The sequence below is a fragment of the Zalophus californianus genome, chromosome 15 (assembly GCF_009762305.2).
Source record: "Zalophus californianus isolate mZalCal1 chromosome 15, mZalCal1.pri.v2, whole genome shotgun sequence".
NCBI lineage: Eukaryota > Metazoa > Chordata > Mammalia > Carnivora > Otariidae > Zalophus > Zalophus californianus.
Genome location: NC_045609.1, coordinates 65,645,805 through 65,668,025, shown reverse-complemented (window position 1 = coordinate 65,668,025; position 22,221 = coordinate 65,645,805). Strand labels below are relative to the sequence as shown.

General features: G+C 39.9%; 1 protein-coding gene across 5 annotated transcripts in view; it reads left to right on the top strand.

Moving 5' to 3' along the window:
- Positions 1 to 22,221, top strand: part of SORCS1 (sortilin related VPS10 domain containing receptor 1) — a 562,053-nt gene that overhangs the window by 283,414 nt on the left and 256,418 nt on the right. For all 5 annotated transcript variants that reach the window (XM_027596992.2, XM_027596991.2, XM_027596990.2 and 2 more), the window contains exon 3: positions 17,595 to 17,694. In XM_027596992.2, coding sequence (XP_027452793.2) covers positions 17,595 to 17,694 — 100 coding nt within the window. The remainder of the gene's footprint in view (positions 1 to 17,594; positions 17,695 to 22,221) is intronic.

Here is a 22,221-nt window from a genome sequence, read left to right as displayed (position 1 = left end):
GAAAAGTTCTCAATAAAATTTTGAAAAAGAATTCAGTGTTCCCTTGAGGTAAATGGGAGTTAGATTCTGTAAAACTTAGTATATGTTAAAAATTCAAAATAATATATGTTGATATATAAAATAGAGTTTGACTCTAGAGATATTTTTCCAGCTATAGGAAAGCCTACTGTAATATTTGAACATTATGTGTGGTGATATCTAGCATCTCCTGGCCCATACTCTGTGCTGCCCCCAGTCATTATGACAATTTTAAAACATCCCACAAATTTACAAAGGGTCCCCTAGGAGATTGTGGCACCCCAGATGAGAAATACCAGCGAAGTGACAAGGGAAATTTTTCAGCTTAGAAATAGTGGTTGCTTTTCTCTGGACCTTTAAAAGAAGCCCTATCTGTTCTTGGCCTGCTTATATAGGTTTATCAACTAATCAAAAACACATTCCCTAGGTCATATACAAATCTGGCCATTTATACCATAGGGATATGCATAGGTAAGGAGTGAGGGTCAGGGAGACCTGCAGTATTCAGTTCATTCTTGGGTTGTGTGTTGCAGAGAGAGTGTAAGGTAGAGGTTATGATTATGGACTTGGGAGTCAGCCAGATTGACATTTGAAACCAAGTTCTGCCCATTATCAGTTGCCTAAGTATGGACAGGTTCCCTCCATTCTTGGAGCCTTGTTTTCATCATCTGGAAAATAGGAAAGTATGTCTGTAAGAGTACCTTGCCAGGTGCTTTGGAAAAGCCCTGCTTTTTTTAGGCATGCTCCGTCCCTTTGCTTCTCTTCTCTGCACCGCAGCACCAGCCCAGGGTTCTGCACGGAGCAGATGATTCCTCTTTAATGCACAAGTGCTTCTTGACTCTGCAAGATGAGATTGGCTTTCCAGAGGGACTAGATTCTTCCAGAATCTGCATATTCCCTGGTCCTTCTCCAGAATTCTAGTCCATCAGGTCCTAGAAGTCTCTCATTATGAGTAGATCAAATATTTATTTTGTTTTCCACTGTTCACCAAACTTTTTCTGTGGTGGTTTTTTTTATTTGTTTTGTTTTGTTTTGTTTGCCGAGGGCTCTGTCCATTTTTTGACTAGAATGTTACCTCTTCAAAAATAGACTGATGTTTGAATTTTCTCCTAAAGCCCATTAAGCATCCTGAATTTTGTTCCCTGGATTTTAGGGAAGATTGGTTATTATTCATCATTTGTATAAAAACCCAGCTGTGGCAAAAAAGAAAAGGTCTCTCTCAGGATTTTCAAACACATTTTAAAGCAAACAAGAGCTGAAATGTCTTCAGAGGTATGAAAATAGCAACAGATTCTCATTAGCCTTATCACTATAAGAAAAAATTAGATAAATACCTAATTACTGAAGGCCTTATGCTGGGGGCTATGCAGAGGACACCATACAGGTGCAGTCTCTGTCCATGGGCACCTTGCTGTAGAACACCCTCTTAATGAAAGCACCACATATTTGGGTACAGCATGAAGGGACTGATTAAGTGGGTGCTGATGGTGGTGGTAATTTGCAAGGGACACAAGAAATTACATTGCAATGTGGGAGGGAAGTATAGCTTTACAGCTTACCACATAAATGATACTCAATAAAGAGCTGAAGATTTAACAAGTCCTGGAGACTTCTTTCCCAAGGCAATCTCTGAACAGAATTTTGGGAGATCATCCTTCATTTTCAGAGAATTAGGCTCATGCAGCCTGATGTGGAAATGCTGGGGCGTCCTGTCTGTCATTTCTCTGCCACCCCTCCACATAGCTTTGACACACAATCCACATTACTGACCATTTTTCTTCTGGGAATGAGCCAGAGAGTGCGTTCCCTTGAGCACTTGCTCTGGCATTAATCTCCAGCTGTGTGCTTTCATTTCACTTCCTGTAAAATTCCATCGTAGATCCTGTGCCTGACCTAAGGTTAGATGGCAGGGGAACAAAATACTGATTCTCATTTCGAATCACAATTGTTGCTATAAATAGCAAACTTTATAACCTGGTAGCTCCCTTGGATACAAAGTGATGGATGAGCTTCTGCTGATTAAAAAAAAAAAAAAAGTCCATAACTCTCAAACTATAGTTCAAGTTGAAGTAAATGGTAATAATAAAGCACAACTAATATACTACTGAATTATTCATGTTGATTATAAAAAACTTCACCCTCAATGTCAAAGAAGCCACATCCCATACAAGGTATCTGCAATCAGAAATCACAGCAGTTGCCTAGTCCTACATGAAAAGGAACATTCACATACTGAATCAGGATTACACTAAAAAGTGTAAACTGAAAAAATTACTGTAACTGGAAGATGTTGTAAATAACAAAGAGAAATTATTAGAAATTGTTGATAAAAATAATTACAAGGTAATTAGGGGGGATATTCAAGATATGTTCTGGTGAAATTGATAACTTGATGATGACCTGTAAGTAGTCCTCGCTGAAAAACGAAGCCTAAGCACGGCTCCTAGTCTAAGTCCTCTGTCCAAGGCATCCTATCATACCCTAACTGGACTTCCTGCTTTCCTACTTCTGCCATTCTCTAGTTTATTCTACACATAGCAGTCAAAATGACCATTTAAAAAATGTTGTCAGTTTCTGTCATATTTTTGAACACATCCCTTGTGTGCCTTCCCATCTCACAAATGAGAAAATCCAACCTTCTTACGCTGTCCTCCAGGGAAGGCTTTTTGCCTGATCTAGCTCCTGCCTGCTTCGCTCTACTCATCACCCTCTGAGCTATAAGTGTGCAACTTTCTTTGGTTCCTTGAATATACCTTAAAGCCTTTGAACCTATCATTTCTTCTGCTTTACATGTACACCCATTTCCCTCCCCAGCTTAATTCATCTGCCCAGAGAGGTCTTCCAAGGCCATCCAAATTAAAGCAGTCACCATGCTGTCACTTTTTATAGCCATACCCTGTTTTGTTTTATCTTTTTTTTTTTAGGGGGGGAGGGAGGAAGAGAGAGTGAGAGAGCACAGGGGGTGGGGTGGACAGAGGGAGAGAGAGAATCTTAAGCAGGCTACACAGAGCTGGACGAGAGACTTGATCTCACGACCCTGAGATCATGACCTGGGCCAAAATCAAGAGTCGGACGCTTAACTGAGCCACCCAGGCACCCCTATCCTGTTTTGTTTTCATCTGAGAACTTATATAAACAACAAAATATCATATAATCTTATTGGTGGGATTGATTGTCTCTTACGCTAAAATGCATGCTCCTTAAGACTGGAGTCTTTCTTATTTTATATTTCATCCTCAGTATCCAGCACGGTGTCTGTAATATATTGTTCCCAATTCATCTGGTTTGTTGAGTGATAAGCTCAGTTGTACACACATGTTATTATAGGAGTGTTAAATGCTTTTCCCCTGCATATCATTTTACTGCTTTAATGGGCTAGAATTGCTGTTTTCTTTGTTTAGAGGGTAACTAAACTTCTCTGATCCCATTCACTCCCATCACTTACGATAAGAAACCCAAACCATCCCAAAATGCCAGTAGACTTGTATTTAAGAGTAAAAGATCCATTTCAGGTACAACAGTGACTATTTCAGGGTCTGGATAGTGTTTTCTCTGATGATGCAAATTCTTTGGCTCTCAGATGAAATGAGCTCATTGTATATTAGTAAATATTTATGAAGTATTCTATTGACTAAGTGTTTCACAATCAGGTTGATTATGATTCCTCCCAGCAACCTTGTGAAGTCAATCAGTATTATTAAAGAACAGCCCAGAGATGTTGGGCAACTTGCCCAAGGTCACTCAGCAGGTCATTGGCAAAGCCTGCACTGGCAACTTCAGAGCCCATTACTGTGACGAGACCTGATGTTGTCTCCTCTTGGAAGGGTGACCCCTCATCGCTTTCCTTGTAAGGTAGACATATAAACACTAACTGTTCTGAAGTAAGGGAAGTATAAAGGCCTTGAGTTGAAGGAGTTATTGGTGCAATTAGAAACTGGAGCCAGCTCCAGTTTCAATTGAAAACTGAAAATGGTGCTTAGTGGAGGTGAATTAGAGGACGTCATTTCTGAGAGGAGAGAATTATAGTTTGAAAAAGTAGGAATGTAAAAAGTAGGGATATGTGTAGAAAATTAATTTGGGTGGCTTTGGGGGTTGAGAAATAATGAATTATAGGACCAAAATATTTTAGGACGAATCTGGGTCATGGTATCAGATCTAAGTTCTAGTCAGAAATAAGTCGAGTTCTCTAAAATAATATGCCCCCGACTCACCTCCCTCAAGCAGTGTTTTCTGATGTTTTGTGAGGGTGAGAGTGCTTTCAAGTATATCATGTTTCATTCCCTGAAGTCCAACATACAAATTTCACAGGCCCCACCATTATCAATGTGTCCTGCTAAATATCTTCTAGGAATATTATATCAAGGAGAATGCTCTGTTTTAAGAAACCATGCTGTATCTCACTTCCCTTTATATTTTTTTTCCTTCCTCTGGGATTTCAGATAAGTTGTTCTAAGTCAGTGATCTATTATGTTCTATATCATTTTCGCCCTTTGGACTTTCAGATTATATCTCCTAAATCTGTTCCTTGGAAGCAAATGCTGTTAAACCAACGACCACCTATAATAATAACTGCTTACATTGATAAATTCTTGCTATACATCGAGAACTTTTCAGGGAGCATCTCCTTTAACCCTTCCAACAATCCTATGAAAATGGATACCATTTTATCCCCTTTTTACAGGCAGGGAAACTAAACTCCTGGAACCTTTGTGCTATTAAGATGTTACTAAAAAAAAAAAAAAAAGATGTTACTAATTGGGCACCTGGGTGGCTCAGATGGCTAAGTGTTTGCCTTCAGCTCAGGTCATGATCCCAGGGTCCTGGGATGAGTCCCGCATCAGGCTCCCTGCTCTTTGGGAGCCTGCTTCTCCCTCTGCTTCTCTCTCTCTCTCTCTCTCTGTCTCTCATGAATAAATAAATAAAATCTTAAAAAAAAAAAAGATGTTACTAATATGCCTCCCCCTCTCAGAACCTTCCAAAGGCTTAACATGGGCTGTGAGGCTCAGGGTGGTGTAGGTGCTGTTATCTTCATGAAGTGGCCAACTCTGTTCCCGCTCTCCTTGTTTTTAGCCTCTGCCCTAGGTGTGCTCACCTCCTTTCTGTGAGTCACACACTCTGAGCTTGGACCTCATTTAATATCCTGGTACTTGCTCTTGCCACTGCCTGTAATACTCTTTCTTACCATACATACCTGCCCGCTTTCTATCATTCCAGTGTATTCTCAAATGTCTGATCATAGCGGCCATTCTCTGACCGTGCTATGTAAAGTTGAACACCCCATCTTCACTCTCTGTCCCCCTTACTCTTTTCTTTTCCTTCAAGGCATTTACCATCCCTGAAAAATTATACATTTATGTCTATGTTTACAGTATGTCTCTCCCCACTGAAATTTAGGCTCTGCAAGAACAGCAATTTTATAGTTGTTTTTGTTGTTTTGTTTTGTTTTGTTTTTCCCTATCTCTCTTTTATTGCCCAGGCCCAGAACAAGGCCTGGAACATGGGAGACACAACATAACATAAATAATTGTTGAATGAGTGAATGCATGGACCATTACACTATAGTGCTACACTCTACTTCTAGTAATTAGATTAACTTCACGGGAGCTGCACATTATGCCTGATTACGAAGAATCAGGCTTGGATTCTGGTGAATATCTTGCAGCACCTGTTACCACATATTCAGATGCCACCAGTGCCACAGAAAGATGCAAGCCAAAAAGGATCTGAGTGTTTTAATTTATACTGGGTTCATCGACGCATGTAAGAATTCAGGGAAGGGACAATTTTTTTTTTTAAGATTTTATTTTATTTGCGAGCAAGAGAGCACATGTGCATGAGCAGGCAGAGAGAGAGGGAGAAGCAGGCTCCCTGCTGAGCAGGGAGCCCATTCCCGGGGCTGGATCCCAGGACCCCTAGATCATGACCTGAGCCGAAGACCCACACTTAACCGACTGAGCCACCCAGGCATCCCAAGGGAAGGGGCTGTTTTAAGATTGTGGATGAGACTGACAGTTTTTCCGATATTACTTTGCTTTTTAAACAAAATTGGAAGATCTGAGGGCAGTGAAACCTGGCAGTTGTCCTGGGTACTTGTGGATGAATGTTAGTGTGGCCTCAAGTGATGGTGTAGGTTAGAACTCTGTCCCTGGTTGGCTGGATCCTCCAGATGTTGTGGAAGGGATTTTGCCTGTGGGTCAGTTAGATATCACTGCATGCAGATTGGAGGGGGTACACATCAATGATACAAGTGTTTCTGGGCGTTTTTGTTTGTTTGTTTGTTTAATCTATTCCATGAGGGATGCTGGAATACATTCTCTTTAAGGATTATATGTAATTTAAAAAATTTTAATATCCTCTTGACTACCAGCTCTAGTCCTGGTCCCTTTCCCAAATGTTGCCATCATTTTCAGTTTGGTATGATTCTAAAGTATAATTGTACAGGTTTCTTAAACATCTAAGCCTCTGTGTTTTTTGTTTATTTTGTTTTGGAGGAGAATTGGCTTTTTCCCATATAGTATTATGTTCCTTCGTTACAGTATTAATCAATTCTAAGATGGATAGGCTTTATAAAGTGAATTTTATTCTCTGATGAGATTAAAGTACTTTTGCATATTTGATAACCTGTAATTCTGAGAAGTGTCTTGGCACAAGAATCAGAAAACCTGGGTTCTCTTCATGACTCAAGTCTCACCTGAATGCTTGACTTGCTTTACCCTGACCCTCAGCTTCTTCATCTGCAGAATCCTAAAGTTGAGCCTGTTCCATTGTGTGGAAACTACTTTTTTGATCCTTGGAAGCTGTGTTAAAATGTTAAAGAATTACTAAAAGAGGGAGACTAGGGTGTGTGTGGGTGGGGGGGCACCAGTTGGAGTGGCATACAGGTGTTTCAATGAAGATAGCTCTCTATCTGTTGAATATGTACTTAGAGTAGGGCTTAAACTCTCCCACTGCTTTAAAAGAAAAAAAAAAAAAAGAAAAGAAAACGATTGAATAGAGATGTAATCATCTCTAAGACTTTATTGAAGTTCTAGTAGTCTAGAATTTTTAGCTTTCCTGAAAGTAATTGGGACACAGAAATGGTGATACTATAAGATATTGCAATGATATGCAACAATGAACAAACCATGTTTTCTGGCCAGGGCTCAATCATTTCACTTTTAAAGAAACTAAGAAGAAAATAGATAGGATATAACAGGCAAAGGATATACCTCCATTTCAACACTTCAACCCCTGGCTGTCTCCTACAATTTCGGGATGGTATTTTTCTCTAAGCCTTACTTCTCAGAAGTGTGCTGTATGCTTCCCTATGGATGCAGAGTTCCCCCAAACTCCTCCAGCTACAGGAATTCTAAGAATATTGCAAACAAGGCTAGAGATCAGCTAGTCCATTCCTCTCTGATTACATATGAGGAAGCACCTCATTCATTTTTCATTCACTTAGCTTTCAGAAAACTCAAAGTAGCAAAAGCTCAGTTATGCACCATCATGTAAGGCTGAGGTTCTAGCCATCTATGGGAAACAAACCCTAATTTGACCCTAGACAGTGACACCCAGAGAACAACTTCCACACCTTAGGATAATTGGATCATTTACAGTCAGGGAATCAAGTAAAGCCCATTGTCACCATTAAACATTCCAGAATACATTTTTCATAATTTTTATTATGTTCAATTAGCCAACAGATAGTACATCATTAGTTTTTGATGTTTTTCATAATTTTCATATGCATGTTCTGACTGAAGGGTGAGGAGGACCAAGTAAGGTTGGCTTCATTCAATAAATATTTCACTACTGTTTGCCTATTCCTAGGGCAGGACAATTACAGTGCTTCTTTAGCCAAACAGGGTGTTCTGGAAGAGAGTGGAGCACTCTGGCAGAAGTCACATGTTACAGTTAGCAATTGTAGCTCAAATTCATTTTCTGGTGAGGATGGCAAAACACAGGATTCTGTATGCCATTTCCTGTTTGGAACTCTTCACAACCAGAGGGAAAGTCTGCAGTGGTCCCTAGTACCATCACTACCTTTGAGTCTTGGCTTATTAGATGCTTGGCCTGGGGATCCTCCTTCAAACACAAAATTAACTTTAGGATAGTAGCTGGCAGATACTATGCATAGAGGTGCTTCATTGTTTGGGAGGCAGGTGATCTAAGTTATGTGTGCTTCACTGGGAAATTCCATTCTATTTCATTTTTTCAGACAAACTATTCTTCTATAAAGAGCACAATTTCAGTACATGAGCTGCTACATCTCTGTATTAAGCATCCAGGCTTCGAAGACTAACTGCCTGGGTCTGAATTGGGCTCAGCTCATTGTTGCCATGTAGCGTTGGGCAAGTCAGTCATCTTCTCTAAGTTTCGATCTCCTCATCCATAAGTTGTGAATCACACCAGTACTTAACTCATGGAATGCAAATTAAGTGAGCCAGTCCTTGTAAAGTGCTCAGCCAGAGAGTGGTATGTCTTAAGTGTTCAGTAAGTGTTCATTATTATTATTCATAAATAATTTGGCAAGCAGGTATGAGCATGGGGTGACGCAGCCTATGAGGATGTGACCTCAGCATGAGGATGGATGTGCTATGTGATGAATCAGAAATGCCTGGGGATTAGGGTCATATCAGAAGAGAGAGCCCTTGGTAAAGCTGAATAGTCATGCCCCCCTCCTAAATTTATCGTTGTGTAACTGATAAATGCATATTTTGTTTTCCATTGCTATATTTATATTGAATACTTTAATAATGTATAAGACATTTTATGTATATATTTGTATGAGTTCTTCCTAAGTAAGCCCCTAAATTCTCTTATATTTATGTCTCATATTGACTCTTGCCTGACATAAACTCAGGGTAGGAGAGCCCTGAAGTTTTCTTGCCCCCTCACCGTGCAAAAAGAAATACAAACATCAATTGTGAAATTTCTCCTATTATATTTTGTAATAACAGAGGAGAACATTTAGAGAAGTGGTGTTCGGTTCACTCAGCACCATGATCGGAGCCCCTTCTGGATTGCAAGAAGCAGCTACGATGTTGGAGAGACAGAAGAGTAAGTGTAAATGCACTGTGCTCTCCAGGAGGTGGTAGCAGGTGGGGAGAGCCGCACCGGATTAAGGTCACACACAGCAGAATATAAAAACAGTGTAGGAGCCATTTGGATGAGTTTGAGCACATTCTTCAGAGGGACGTAAGAAAGTTCAGTGAAGGAAGAGGTATTTGAGTGCAGCCTTGAAACAGAGCAATGGGCAGAAAGAAGGGTAAAAGGGTAAATATGAATGAGTCCTGCCTACTGAGAGCAGAGTCTGTTAACACAGAAAACTGTGAGCATCGACACTTTCAGTACAATGGACAGGGATCTGGGATGTCACGGAAGAAAGAATGAAGTCCGCTAGTCGTGGGGCATTGCCAGGAGAGGTGTCCCAGGGAAAGTGTCTGCAGAGTGAAATCTTGAAAGATAAGAAGGAATAAATGCCCTCTGCCCTCGCCACCACCATCAACGTGTCTGCTGAGCAGTGGGTATCGCATTTGCAAAGCCTGGGAGGCATGAAAGCGGCCGCCCCTGAGAAAGAGCGAGCATTCACTTTAGTGTGCTCCTGCAAGGAGTTCTAGCCACAACAGGATGGTAACCGCCTGCCCCAGCTTGGGAAGTAGCAGGGGAGTGGAGGGTACAGATGGAGATGCTGCGGACAGGCAGGTGCGTGTGTGTGAGATGGAAGTCGTGGAGCTCATCTAGTTAAGGATAATGCTCTTCCCTGTCCCTGCTCCCGAAAAAGAAACCTTTACTTGAAAAGGAGGCCTCGATTTAAATTATTTGCCCTCCCTTTCTTAGGCAAAATAGTTAGAGATCCAGGTATCAGCTCGGGTTTTAGTTATTTTTATACTCGGTGAACTGAAATATCTGTCAGAGGTACAAGTAAACGCTATTTTGGTGTTCTCTGTATTATGGACGAACACTTTTGCCTCTGGTGGAAATAAGTGGCGTGTGTGACAGGGTGGTGTGGACGTCATTGCCACCTTTTCCTTGGAGTCCTACATAGTCACATTCAAACGCATTCAGCGTTCTTATTTCAGCTACACTGTGTGATGAGAAAGGAACATCAGGAACACAACGTGATAATCCAACCAGGAAGCGAAGACAGTGGCTCAGCAGGACCAGAAGGGTGAGCGGGAACTTTTATAACTTGTGGACACATAGGTGCCCATACCTTACATTTAAAAAATAACTTTAAAAAATTTACAAATCAAATTAAATTGGAAATACTGTGACCCGTGGCAGAGTAGAAATATCTTTATATCACCTTGACATGCCTCTCCCTAAGCCCACTATTTAACCCCCTTCCCTCTAATTCTGCAAATTAACCTGAAAAGCTCAGGGTATCCAAGAAACAGAGGGAAGCTTGTTCAGCTCAGGATGCACCATAATGTCTCAGCAGCCTGTTTAAATTATATGTTTAGGCTGACAGGCAAACGTATTTCACGGCAGAATCCTTAGAAAGCAGGAGACAGTTTCCTTCAGCTCCACGTCACCGTTTGATGTAGATTGCCTATTATATTCTTGAGGTATTATGAAAAACGGATTTGGAGATATTTTCTTGACAGTGGGTAGACTAATGGAATCTGGTGACTGTATTTAAAATGTGCAGGGGTTTGTTATAACATGGTAATAGAAATATCAGTTGCACTGACAGGTTAAAAAAAAATCTGTCAATGAATGATAATGAAGTTATTTAAATGTCGACTCACTCGCAAACATTTTCCAAACCCTAAATTACTCTCGCTGCCTTAACCTCATGCATCCTAAGTTATTAAGGAGCAGTGTCTGCAATGCAGCCGATGTACCTTTGGCTCTGGAAGCTATTTTTATGCCGCCAAATGCACTAGGAGCAATGAAAGTGGCTGCTCTTAATGATTTTAGGAAAGAAACAAAACACAGAAGCCACAGCTTCTTGATTGAGAGGAGGATGTTGCTCCGCTTTTGGGAAATCTCACTGGTACTGATTTTTGAGCAATGCCCCAGTGCTCCCTTGCTTCCTGTCCCTGAGCTTCCCTCTGCTGCTCAGGTCTTCGTTTTGTGACCTTGGCTTGGTGTGCATGGGCTAGGGCATGTTACTTCCCTGGAGTCCGAAGGCTACTTCTTTTTGAAGTGGCCTGGCTCATTCTTGGTTCAGAGAGTGTCCAGTAGGCTTCTGCATTCATTCACCTTCTGTATGGAGAAGACATCTGATATGCCACCACTGTCCTGAGGCCTGGGGATTTGGGGGCAGGGGAACCAAACTTATGTCCACTGCCCTTATGGCACTTGGAGTAGTCTAAGATGCCAGGCAGGGGTTTCTCGATTAAAAAGTGGAGGAGCATAGGACATGCTCCCCACCCTGGTCCCACTTCACCCCACACGCTGATTGAACCTGCTGGGAACAAGGACTGTAGGAGTCCCTGCCGGATGATGCAGGCTTCTTCATGTTGGCTTAGTAGAGATCCAGCTGGCCATACAAGAAGAGCAAGGTTCCATCGAGTCAGCCAGTCAGTGAAGAACAAATTGTGAGTGCCTGCCATGTCTGGGACACTCTTCTGAGAGTGAGGAAAACAGCGGCAGGCAAAACAGACATCTTTTCTACTCTACTCTCATGGAGCTTTCATTCCGGAGGGGGAAAGACAGAAAATTAAAAAAATAAAAAAGGTAGAAATCTATCAGATGGGGATAAATACTATGCACAGAGAAAACAGAAGAGGATAAGGAGGTTGGAGTGTGCTGGAGGGGTGGGAAAGTTGCTGTTTCATACAGGATTACCAATGTTCAGAAAGAAATGAGGAGGCCATCTGGAGAAAGAACTTTCTAGACACATGGAATAGCAAGGCTGGAGTGGGCTGGGGTGGGGGGCAGGCAGAAAAGGCAGAGGAATTAAGAGTTGGTCATCTTTTATGTCACCAACTTAGTAGATAAAAAAGCACGTCTGAAGTTGACTTGTTGAGGACATCGGGGAATGGACTGGTTACCCAGCTGGTTGAGAGCCCATGTCTGGTTCTGTTTGACTTTAAGTACTTCTTCTTTCTGTGAAGCTGTGACGTCTTGATAATCTTCATGAGACGTCATCAGATAATTCACAAGTTGACCCAATTTTTCCATATTTCTAACCTTTCTAGGAGCTAAAGTGGATCAGATGAAAGACCTACTTTCTCCTCTTCTTAACCTATCGTAACAGTTTCTGCTTACGGTTTTCTTAAGATGGATTCTCTCTGGCAGGCCCCCGTGCCTTTACCTGGTATGAAGAAAAGCCAGCTTTTGGTCTACACCATGTAAAACTTCAAACAGCTTGAGTTCATATTCCTTTTATAAAGAAATGTTGAACTAGATTTTGTAGATGTATTTCCTTTTCCTCTTGTGGCTTTTGAGAGAGGCAGTGCAGCATGGGGTTAAGGATGAAGGCTCTCGAGTGGCAGCCTGAGTGAGGACTGCATCTTCCAAATTCTGTGGCCTCATTTATACTCCTGGTTCCTCCTTGTCTATAACCTGTGATTAGTATCAGTGTACATCTCATGGGCTTCTGCATGTGAAGCATGCAGAATGAAGATCACATTGTAAGCACCCCGATAAACATTCATTTTTATTATCTGTTAGGTTTCCTAAGCATAATAGTACATTCAGGAAATCCTGGCACACTTATTATAGAAGCAGAGTGTAGAATCAGTCACTCTCCAATTCCAGTTCTTATCCTTTCTTCTCTAATTCAAGCCCCATGCAAAGCTACTGGCACCCATATCCTTTAAAATATGATAGACTAGATTTGGTTACATTTAAAAATGGTAGTAACTTCATGAATATTTTCTCTTCTAAAAAAGCTAAATCTAAATTATTTTCTGTGATTCAAATTCTTCTTAAGGGTTCATGTTGTGGGTTTTAGTAAGTGATGGGTAAAGGATACCAAAAATAATCAAGAAAGAATTAGTGACAAAATAAATAAACACACACTGTCATTTAGAGATTGCTATTACATGCCAGTCATTGTGTTAAGTACTTTTTATGGATTAATGTAGTTTACAGATGATTCTGTGCTTATTTATTATCTCATTTGATGGTATATGATTATAGCAGAGGAAATGCAATCCTGTTTTCTTTCTGCCACTCCCTGTGGAAACTAGTCATGCTCTGTATTGATTCCTATTTGCGTGTGATGGGACAGTGCCCTCTGAAAGAGAGCACAAGGTCTTGGAAGGTGGGTGGTGCCATACATTGAACGTGGTTTCTCCATCCATCAGGGCAACTCGTTTCAGCTCTATGAATACAGTAAATACTTAAATCAAGACATACATTCAAATGTTCTAAAAGTCACTATTTAAGATATGTTTGCAGAAAGGTAGTATAAGGATTAAGGATCAAAAGCAAAAACCTGAGCACCTTGATTTAATCACTTGTATATTTACTGGAATGCACTTTTTTTAAAGGTTTCAGCTTTTTCTTACACAGCATAGATGTTGACAAAAACCCTGTTTTCCATCTGTATATGTCAACTTGTAAATAAAATCTGAAAAAAAATGTTTGTTTTGGAATGTTTTAAGAAATGGTACAAGTTGAGAATTCAAGGCTGTTTATATTGCATCTTAAATACATTTCTGTGTGCTATATATCTTTTTAAGATTACTTTTTTTTTTTTGGCTTGACAACAGTAGTCATTTTATGGTTAGCATAGGCAGGCATTTCTCTTTGCAAATTTGATTTGTTTTAACTATTTTTATTGTTCCCCTTTTCTTATAAAACAGATTCATAATATTTCTTGTGCCTTTTTTTGTTTTTGATATGCTTTTTCAAAGTATGTTGCTCAGAACAGTAATTTAATTAGATAGCCCTCAAGAATGAACCCTATAGTCAAATATGTTTGGAAAATGCTCCATGGAATATGCGTTTAGTAGGTTCACAGCATATATTAAAATAAAAAGATTTATGTATGTATTTGAGAAGAATAAAATTTATAAGTTCTCAAGTAAAGGAACATTAAATTTTCCTTATCAAACATTTCCTAACATTTTTCGATCTCAGATAACTCTCCTCTCCCCCATACCTAGGGATGATACTTAAAATATTTAACAGCCAGTACATTAGCTCAACTGTCTGTCTCTCATCCGCTCTTTCAGAGCCCAGATCCCTAGAGGGCTGCAGTTCCCACCGTTAACCATGCAAAGCATAACTGGAAGCATCTGTTAGCTGGGAAGGGGAGTTTGCAGATGGGCACTGGGAATTACTTTCCAGGGTGCAGTGCCTTCTCCAAGGTCACTGTCTCCTCCACTGGGGCTCAGGCTGATTGGCATAGGCACTAACCAATCAGAACAGGTGCTCCTCTTAGTGCTAAGCAAATTTCTTGAGGACCTCTGCTGTGCCTTCAGTCTTTTGGTTGCTGGACTGTGAGGAAATCTAGGTCTCCAAGGGAGAGGCCATGTGGTAAGACTGGCAGAAGTGCTACTCGGAGAACTTAGCACAGTAACTATTTACCAACTGGTCTGCAGATATTAAATATTTTCACTTCTGTACCCTTGAATCGATGTATCCTGGCCGACTGTTAGTATTGCCCATGATGCATGTAGCACTATCTAATTCTAATTTTGTGGGACAAATTTGAACAACTGCTAGTCTGTGCAGTTTTGGGCATGTGGAAATGCATAATTTTTTCTCTCTCTGTTAATTATTACAATGCCATAATGTTTAAACACTTAGCTCTGCTGGAATTGAGAATTAAATTTTGATTCAGTTGCTGAGCTTTGAAAAATCAAGGGGCAAGAGACAGCATTAAACAATGGTGGCAGACACCTTGAAGGATCTGGACTGGTGATATTATAATAAAGGGAAAGTATTCAATGACATATTGTAAGCTCTCTGAAAAGAAAGTTACTAATGTATGTCTGAGCTGGTCACTCTATTATCATCCTGTCACATTGAGATTTCAGCTAAACACACACACACACACACACACACACACACACACACACACACAAACGAGAATGATTCCATGTAGATTCCTCATGGAGTCACCCTCATTTGCCCTTGTAGAGTATACTTTTTAAATGTAAACACATCCATTAAATAGCTCAAGGATCAAGTTGATAGAAATGATAAGAAACTAATTATTGCCCCGCATAGACTGGTTCCTACTTCTCTAGCCTCCATTCCTATTATCCCACTAGGAAAATTAAACCATTCTCTCATCTCCAACATAGTCCTGCTGACGTCCACCTGTGGCCGGGCAGCATGTGCCAGTGGAGCCATATTTGCACACTCTCTCCCCCTCCCACTACCACCACCCTCCCCCAATAGATTTTTGCATCTATTTGTTGGTTCTTGAACTCATGAGTATTGTTTAGAATAAAGATTAGAAAAAGTTATCTGATGAAAGGAGCTAGAGAAAGGCTAGTGAAATTTTGGAGACAAGTCTTAGGAAGGAGGGGAAGTTGACCTAGGAGTAGGGGAAAAATATGTCAAACACCAAGATTCAACTGAGTGAAGAAAGAAGTCTCAGGTATTTCTTAGAGATCTGGAGGAAATTTCGCATCAGCATGAGTTTGAGGGGGGAAAAAGACGAATATGGAAGGAGGATCTAAAGAAATTTGTGGTTTATGGATAAGATCTGTGAAAGTTTTGAATGCTCTTCAAATATTCTTGGGTATCAAACCACTGTTTGTTGGATTGGGATAGAGAGCAGGCTGGTCCAGAAGAAAGCCAGTTATATATTTGGGTAACACAAGGTGCCCTCTAGTTCATGATGCTCTGCTCTGATTACTTCCCTTTCCTAAAACCCTACCCATTTTCCATTTTGAAGTACAATAGTTCTTCAAGAAACTTTACATAATACCCCAATCTTCTCTGATTTGCAAGTCACCTAAATTCTATAAAGTGTTGACTATTATCTAATTATATATAATTGATTATTTAATTTATAATAGAATTAATTAATATAAACACACACACACACACACACACACAAACTTTAGGGGGAAAATGCCCTAGATCTCCTCCAGCCAGATTAAATTCTTAATCCCTTAATGCAGGTTCATACATTATGCAGCTTTCGTGCTCCAGTCCCTGGTCCAGGGTAGCTTCTTAATGCATGGTGATGAGGTTGTTAACACAAACTTCTTCTAGTAGTCTCCATGGCCTGTAGGAATTTATGCTTTTATCACTATCAGGAATGAATTTAAATGGTTGCATTTTTTATTTCTGTTTAAACCAACTTTAATGTCTAAGCCTTGTTAATTCTTATCTATAGCATTGAACTAAACACATTATAGCCTTATATTTCTTTTTTTTTTTTTTTAAAGATTTTATTTATTTATTTGAGAGAGAGAGAATGAGAGACAGCATGAGGGGGAGGAGAGTCAGAGGGAGAAGCAGACTCCCTGCTGAGCAGGGAGCCTGATGCGGGACTCGATCCCGGGACTCCAGGATCATGACCTGAGCCGAAGGCAGTCGCTTAACGAACTGAGCCACCCAGGCGCCCATAGCCTTATATTTCTTTCTCTCACATAAAGCTGTGAGATTTTTGAGAGTGGGGGCAATGTGTTGTATCCTGGTACATAGCACAGGGTCTGGTACATTTTAGGAATTCTACAGATGTAAATGAATGAATGGATGAATTGGGATCTCCTATATGTAAAAAGAAGGCCAAGAGGAAATCGTATGTTTCCTTTAAATTGAAGCAAACAAAAACAATGGAAAAACTGTGGTATAGAGTAAGTAACACAGGGCTTAGGATCAGAACACCTGGATTCAAATGTTACCTGGCAATTTATCAGCTGTTTTCTTTGAATAGGTCACTTAGATTCTGTCAACTACTTTCTTTAAATACAGATAATATTTCCTCCTGCACATGGTTGTAATGATGATCTAATGAGATTACAATTCTGAAATATGTAATAAAATTTGATAGACATGCTGATTAAAGCCTATTGATTCAGTCAGAATTAATAAGTTATTAACCAAGGGCTAGATAAAGATGAGAGAATCTTCAAAAAAGATAGGTAAGTGCCAAGAAGTAATGTCCTCCCAACTACAGGTTGCTTAACACCAGAAAAGGCCAATGAGTAAGGCTGTGAAATTTCCTTATTATTAAGATGTTTTCTTACTCTTAAATAATAGGAAAAGACTGAATGACCTTTGAAGGGACTGACCCACCATATATTCTATGACTCATGAAAGGAAACGCAATTTGTAGATAAATCAGGAGAACCTGCTTTTCTGCTGTGCCAAAGATAAAGCAAAAGTTTGAAAATGTCAAATCTACATAAAAACTCTTTATTGTTGTGGTCAGTTCAAGAGATACCCTTATCTCTTAATCTTTTAAACTTAACCACATTCTTTATGCAGTGTATGTACATTAAGGAGCACTAAAGAGATGGAGTTTTAATTTTTACCAATTCAATCTAAATGCAAACGTTAACCACTCACGTGATGCTTCTGTGTACATAACTAAGCATCATTATATACTAAATGAATCATCTAGAAACCTCCCGAGAGCCATGCTACTATGTAAAACATGCATTGTACTGACAACCAGGCAAATGACATATACTTCTGTCCTCATTAATGCTCCTTTTGAATTATAGGTCAACTGATTATGGAACCACTTATGAGAAGCTGAATGATAAAGTTGGTTTGAAAACAATTCTAAGCTATCTCTACGTGTGTCCCACCAACAAGCGTAAGGTAAGACATGTATATTCAGCATGCTGCTTATTCATGATATGACTTCTTTTTTTTCCTTAAATTTATTTGTTATGTTAATCACTGTACATCACATCATTAGTTTTTGATGTAGTGTTCCATGATTCATTCTTTGTGCATAACACCCAGTGCTCCATGCACAACGTGCCCTCTTTTATACCCATCACCAGGCTAACGCATCCCCCCACCCCCTCCCTTCTAGAACCCTCAGTTTGTTTCTCAGAGTCCATCATCTCTCATGGATCCTCTCCCTCTCCAGTTTCCCCCCTCTTCATTCTTCCCCTCCTGCTATCTTTTTTTTTTTCTTAACATATATTGCATTATTTGTTTCAGAGGTACAGATTTGTGATTCAACAGTCTTGCACAATTCACAGTACTCACCATAGCACATACCTTCCCCGATGTCTATCACCCAGCCACCCAATCCCTTCCACCCCACCCCCACTCCAGCAACCCTCAGTTTGTTTCCTGAGATTAAGAATTCCTCATATCAGTGAGGTCATATGATACATGTCTTTCTCTGATTGACTTATTTCACTCAGCATAACACCCTCCAGTTCCATCCACGTCATTACAAATGGCAAGATCTCATTCCTTTTGATGGCTGTATAATATTCCTTTGTATTTATATACCACTTCTTCTTTGTCCATTCATCTGTGGATGGACATCTTGGCTCTTTCCACAGTTTGGCTATTGTGGACATTGCTGCTGTAAACATCGGGGTGCACGTAGCCCATCGGATCCCTACATTTGTATCTTTGTGGTAAATACCCAGTAGTGCAATTGCTAGATCGTATGATAGCTCTATTTTCAACTTTTTGAGGAACCTCCACACTGTTTTCCAGAGTGGCTGCACCAGCTTGCATTCCCACCAACACTGTAGGAGGGTTCCGCTTTCTCCGCATCCCCGCCAACATCTGTCGTTTCCTGACTTGTTAATTTTAGCCCTTCTGACGGGTGTGAGGAGGTATCTCATTGAGGTTTTGATTTGGATTTCCTTGATGCCGAGCAATGCTGAGCACTTTTTCATGTGTCTGTTGGCCATTTGGATGTCTTCTTTGGAAAAATGTCTGTTCATGTCTTCTGCCCATTTCTTGATTGGATCATTTGTTCTTTGGGTGTTGAGTTTGATAAGTTCTTTAGATTTTGGATACTAGCCCTTTATCTAATATGTCCTTTGCAGATATCTTCTCCCATTCTGTCAGTTATCTTTTGGTTTTGTTGACTGTTTCTTTTGCTGTGCAAAAGCATTTTATCTTGATGAAATCTGAATAGTTCATTTTTGCCCTGGCTTCCCTTGCCTTTGGCGAGGTTTCTAGGAAGAAGTTGCTGTGGCTCAGGTCAAAGAGGTTGCTGCCTGTGTTCTCCTTTAGGATTTTGATGGACTCCTGTCTCACATATAGGTCTTTCAACAATTTTAGTCTATTTTTGTGTGTGGTGTAGGGAAATGGTCCAGTTTCATTCTTCTGCATGTGGCTGTCCAATTGTCCCAACACCATTTGTTGAAGAAACTGTCTTTTTTCCATCGGACATTCTTTCCTGCTTTGTCAAAGATTAGTTGACATATAGTTGAGGGTCCATTTCTGGGCTCTCTATTCTGTTCCATTGATCTATCTGTCTGTTTTTGTGCCAGTACCATACTGTCTTGATGATGACAGCTTTATAATAGAGTTGGAAATCCGGAATTGTGATGCCACCAGCTTTGCTTTTCTTTTTCAACATTCCTCTGGATATTTGGGGTCTCTTCTGGTTCCATACAAGTTTTAGTATTATTTGTTCCATTTCTTTGAAAAAAGTGGATGGTATTTTGATGGGGATTGCATTGAATGTGTACATTGCTCTAGATAGCATTGACATCTTCACAATATTTGTTCTTCCAATCCATGAGCATGGAACGTTTTTCCATTTCTTTGTGTCTTCCTCAATTTGTTTCCTGAGTATTTTATAGTTTTCTGAGTACAGATCCTTTACCTCTTTGGTTAGATTTATTGCTAGGTATCTTACGGTTTTGGGTGCAATTGTAAATGGGATCGACTCCTTAATTTCTCTCTCTTCTGTTTTGTTGCAGGTGTATAGGAATGCCGCTGATTTCTGTGCATTGATTTTATATCCTGCCACTTTACTGAATTCCTGTATGAGTTCTAGCAGTTTTGGGGTGGAGTCTTTTGGGTATACCACATAAAGTATCATATCATCTGCAAAGAGTGAGAGTTTGACTTCCTTGCCGATTTGGATGCCTTTGATTTCTTTTTGTTGTCTGATTGCTGTGGCTAGGACTTCTAATACTATGTTGAATAGCAGTGGTGAGAGTGGACATCCCTGCCGTGTTCCTGACCTTAGGGGGAAAGCTCTCACTTTTTCCCCATTGAGAATGATATTCGCTGTGGATTTTTCATAGATGGCTTTTATGATATTGAGCTATGTACCCTCTATCCCTATACTCTGAAGAGTTTTGATCAAGAAAGGATGCTGTACTTTGTCAAATGCTTTTTCTGCATCTGTTGAGAGGATCATATGGTTCTTGTTCTTTCTTTTGTTAATGTATTGTATCACCCTGATTGATTTGTGGTTGTTGTACTTTCAGCCCAGGGATAAATCCCACTTGGTCATGGTGAATAATCCTTTTAATGTACTGTTGGATCCTGTTGGCTAGTATTTTGGTGAGAATTTTTGCATCCGTGTTCATCAAGGTTATTGGTCTGCAATTCTTTTTGATGGTGTCTTTGTCTGGTTTGGGGATCAAGGTAATGGTGGCCTCATAAAACGAGTTTGGAAGTTTTTCTTCCATTTCTATTTTTTGGAACAGTTTCAGGAGAATAGGTGTTAATTCTTTAAATGTTTGGTAGAATTCCCCTGGGAAGCCATCTGGCCCTGGGCTTTTGTGTGTTGGGAGATTTTTGATGACTGCTTCAATTTCCTTAGTGGTTATAGGTCTGTTCAGGTTTTCTATTTCTTCCTGGTTCAGGTTTGGTAGTTGATACATCGCTAGGAATGCATCCATTTCTCCCAGGTGATTTAATTTGGTGGCATACAGTTGCTCATAATATGTTCTTATAATTGTTTGTATTTCTTTGGTGTTGGTTGTGATCGCTTTCATTCATGATTTTGTTGATTGGGATCACTTATCTTTTCTTTTTGTTATGTCTGGCCAGGGGTTCATTCTTTCAAAGAACCAGCTCCTAGTTTCGTTGATCTGTTCTACTGTTCTTTTGGTTTCTAGTTCATTGATTTCTGCTCTGATCTTCATTATTTCTCTTCTCCTGGGTTTGGCCTTTATTTGCTCTTTTTTCTCTAGCTCCTTTAGGTGTCGAGTTAGGTTGTGTATTTGAGACCTTTCTTGTTTCTTGAGAAAGGCTTGTATTGCTATATACTTTCCTTTCAGGATTGCCTTTGCTGGATCCCAGAGATTTTGAACAGTTGTGTTTTCATTTTCATTGGTTTCCATGAATTTTTTTAATTCTTCTTTAATTTCCTGGTTGACCCATTCATTCTTTAGTAGGATGGTCTTTAGCCTCCAGGTATTTGAGTTTTTTCCGACTTTCCTCTTGTGGTAGAGTTCTAGTTTCAAAGCATTGTGGTCTAAAAATATGCAGGGAATAATCCCAATCTTTTGGTATTGGTTGAGACCTGATTTGTGACCTAGGATGTGATTTATTCTAGAGAATGTTCCATGGGCACTAGAGAAGAATTTGTATTCCTTTACTTTGGGGTGGAATGTTCTGAATATGTCTTTGAAGTCCATTTGCTCCAGTGTGTCATTTAAGTCTTTATTTCCTTGTTGATCTTTTGCTTAGATGATCTGTCCATTTCAGTTACGGGGGTGTTAAAGTCCCCCACTATTATTGTATTGTTGTCAGTGTGTTTCTTTGCTTTTGTTATTAATTGCCTTATATAATTGGCTACTGCCATTTTAGGGGCATAGATATTTACAATTGTTAGATCTTCTTGATGGATAGACCCTTTATGTAGGATATAGTGTCCCTCCTCATCTCTTATTACAGTCTTTGGTTTAAAATCTAATTTGTCTGATACAAGGATTGCCACCCCAGCTTTCTTTTGGTGTCCATTAGCATGGTAAATGGTTTTCCACCTCCTCACTTTCAATCTGGTGGTGTCTTTGGGTCTAAAATGAGTCTCTTGCAGACAACATATCGATGGGTCTTGTTTTTTAATCCAATCTGATGGCCTGTGTCTTTTGATGGGGGCATTTAGCCCATTTACATTCAGGGTTACTATTGAAAGATATGAATTTAGTGATATTGTATTGCCTGTAAGGTGACTGTTATTGTGTATTATCTGTGTTCCTTTCTGGTCTATGTTGCTTTTAGGCTCTATCTTTCCTTCGAGGACCCCTTTCAATATTTCTTGTAGGGCTGGTTTCATGTTTGCAAATTCCTTTAGTTTTTGTTTGTCCTGGAAGCATTTTATCTCTCCTTCAGTGACAGCCTAGCTGGATATAGTATTCTTGGCTGCATATTTTTCTCATTTAGTGCTCTGAATATATCATG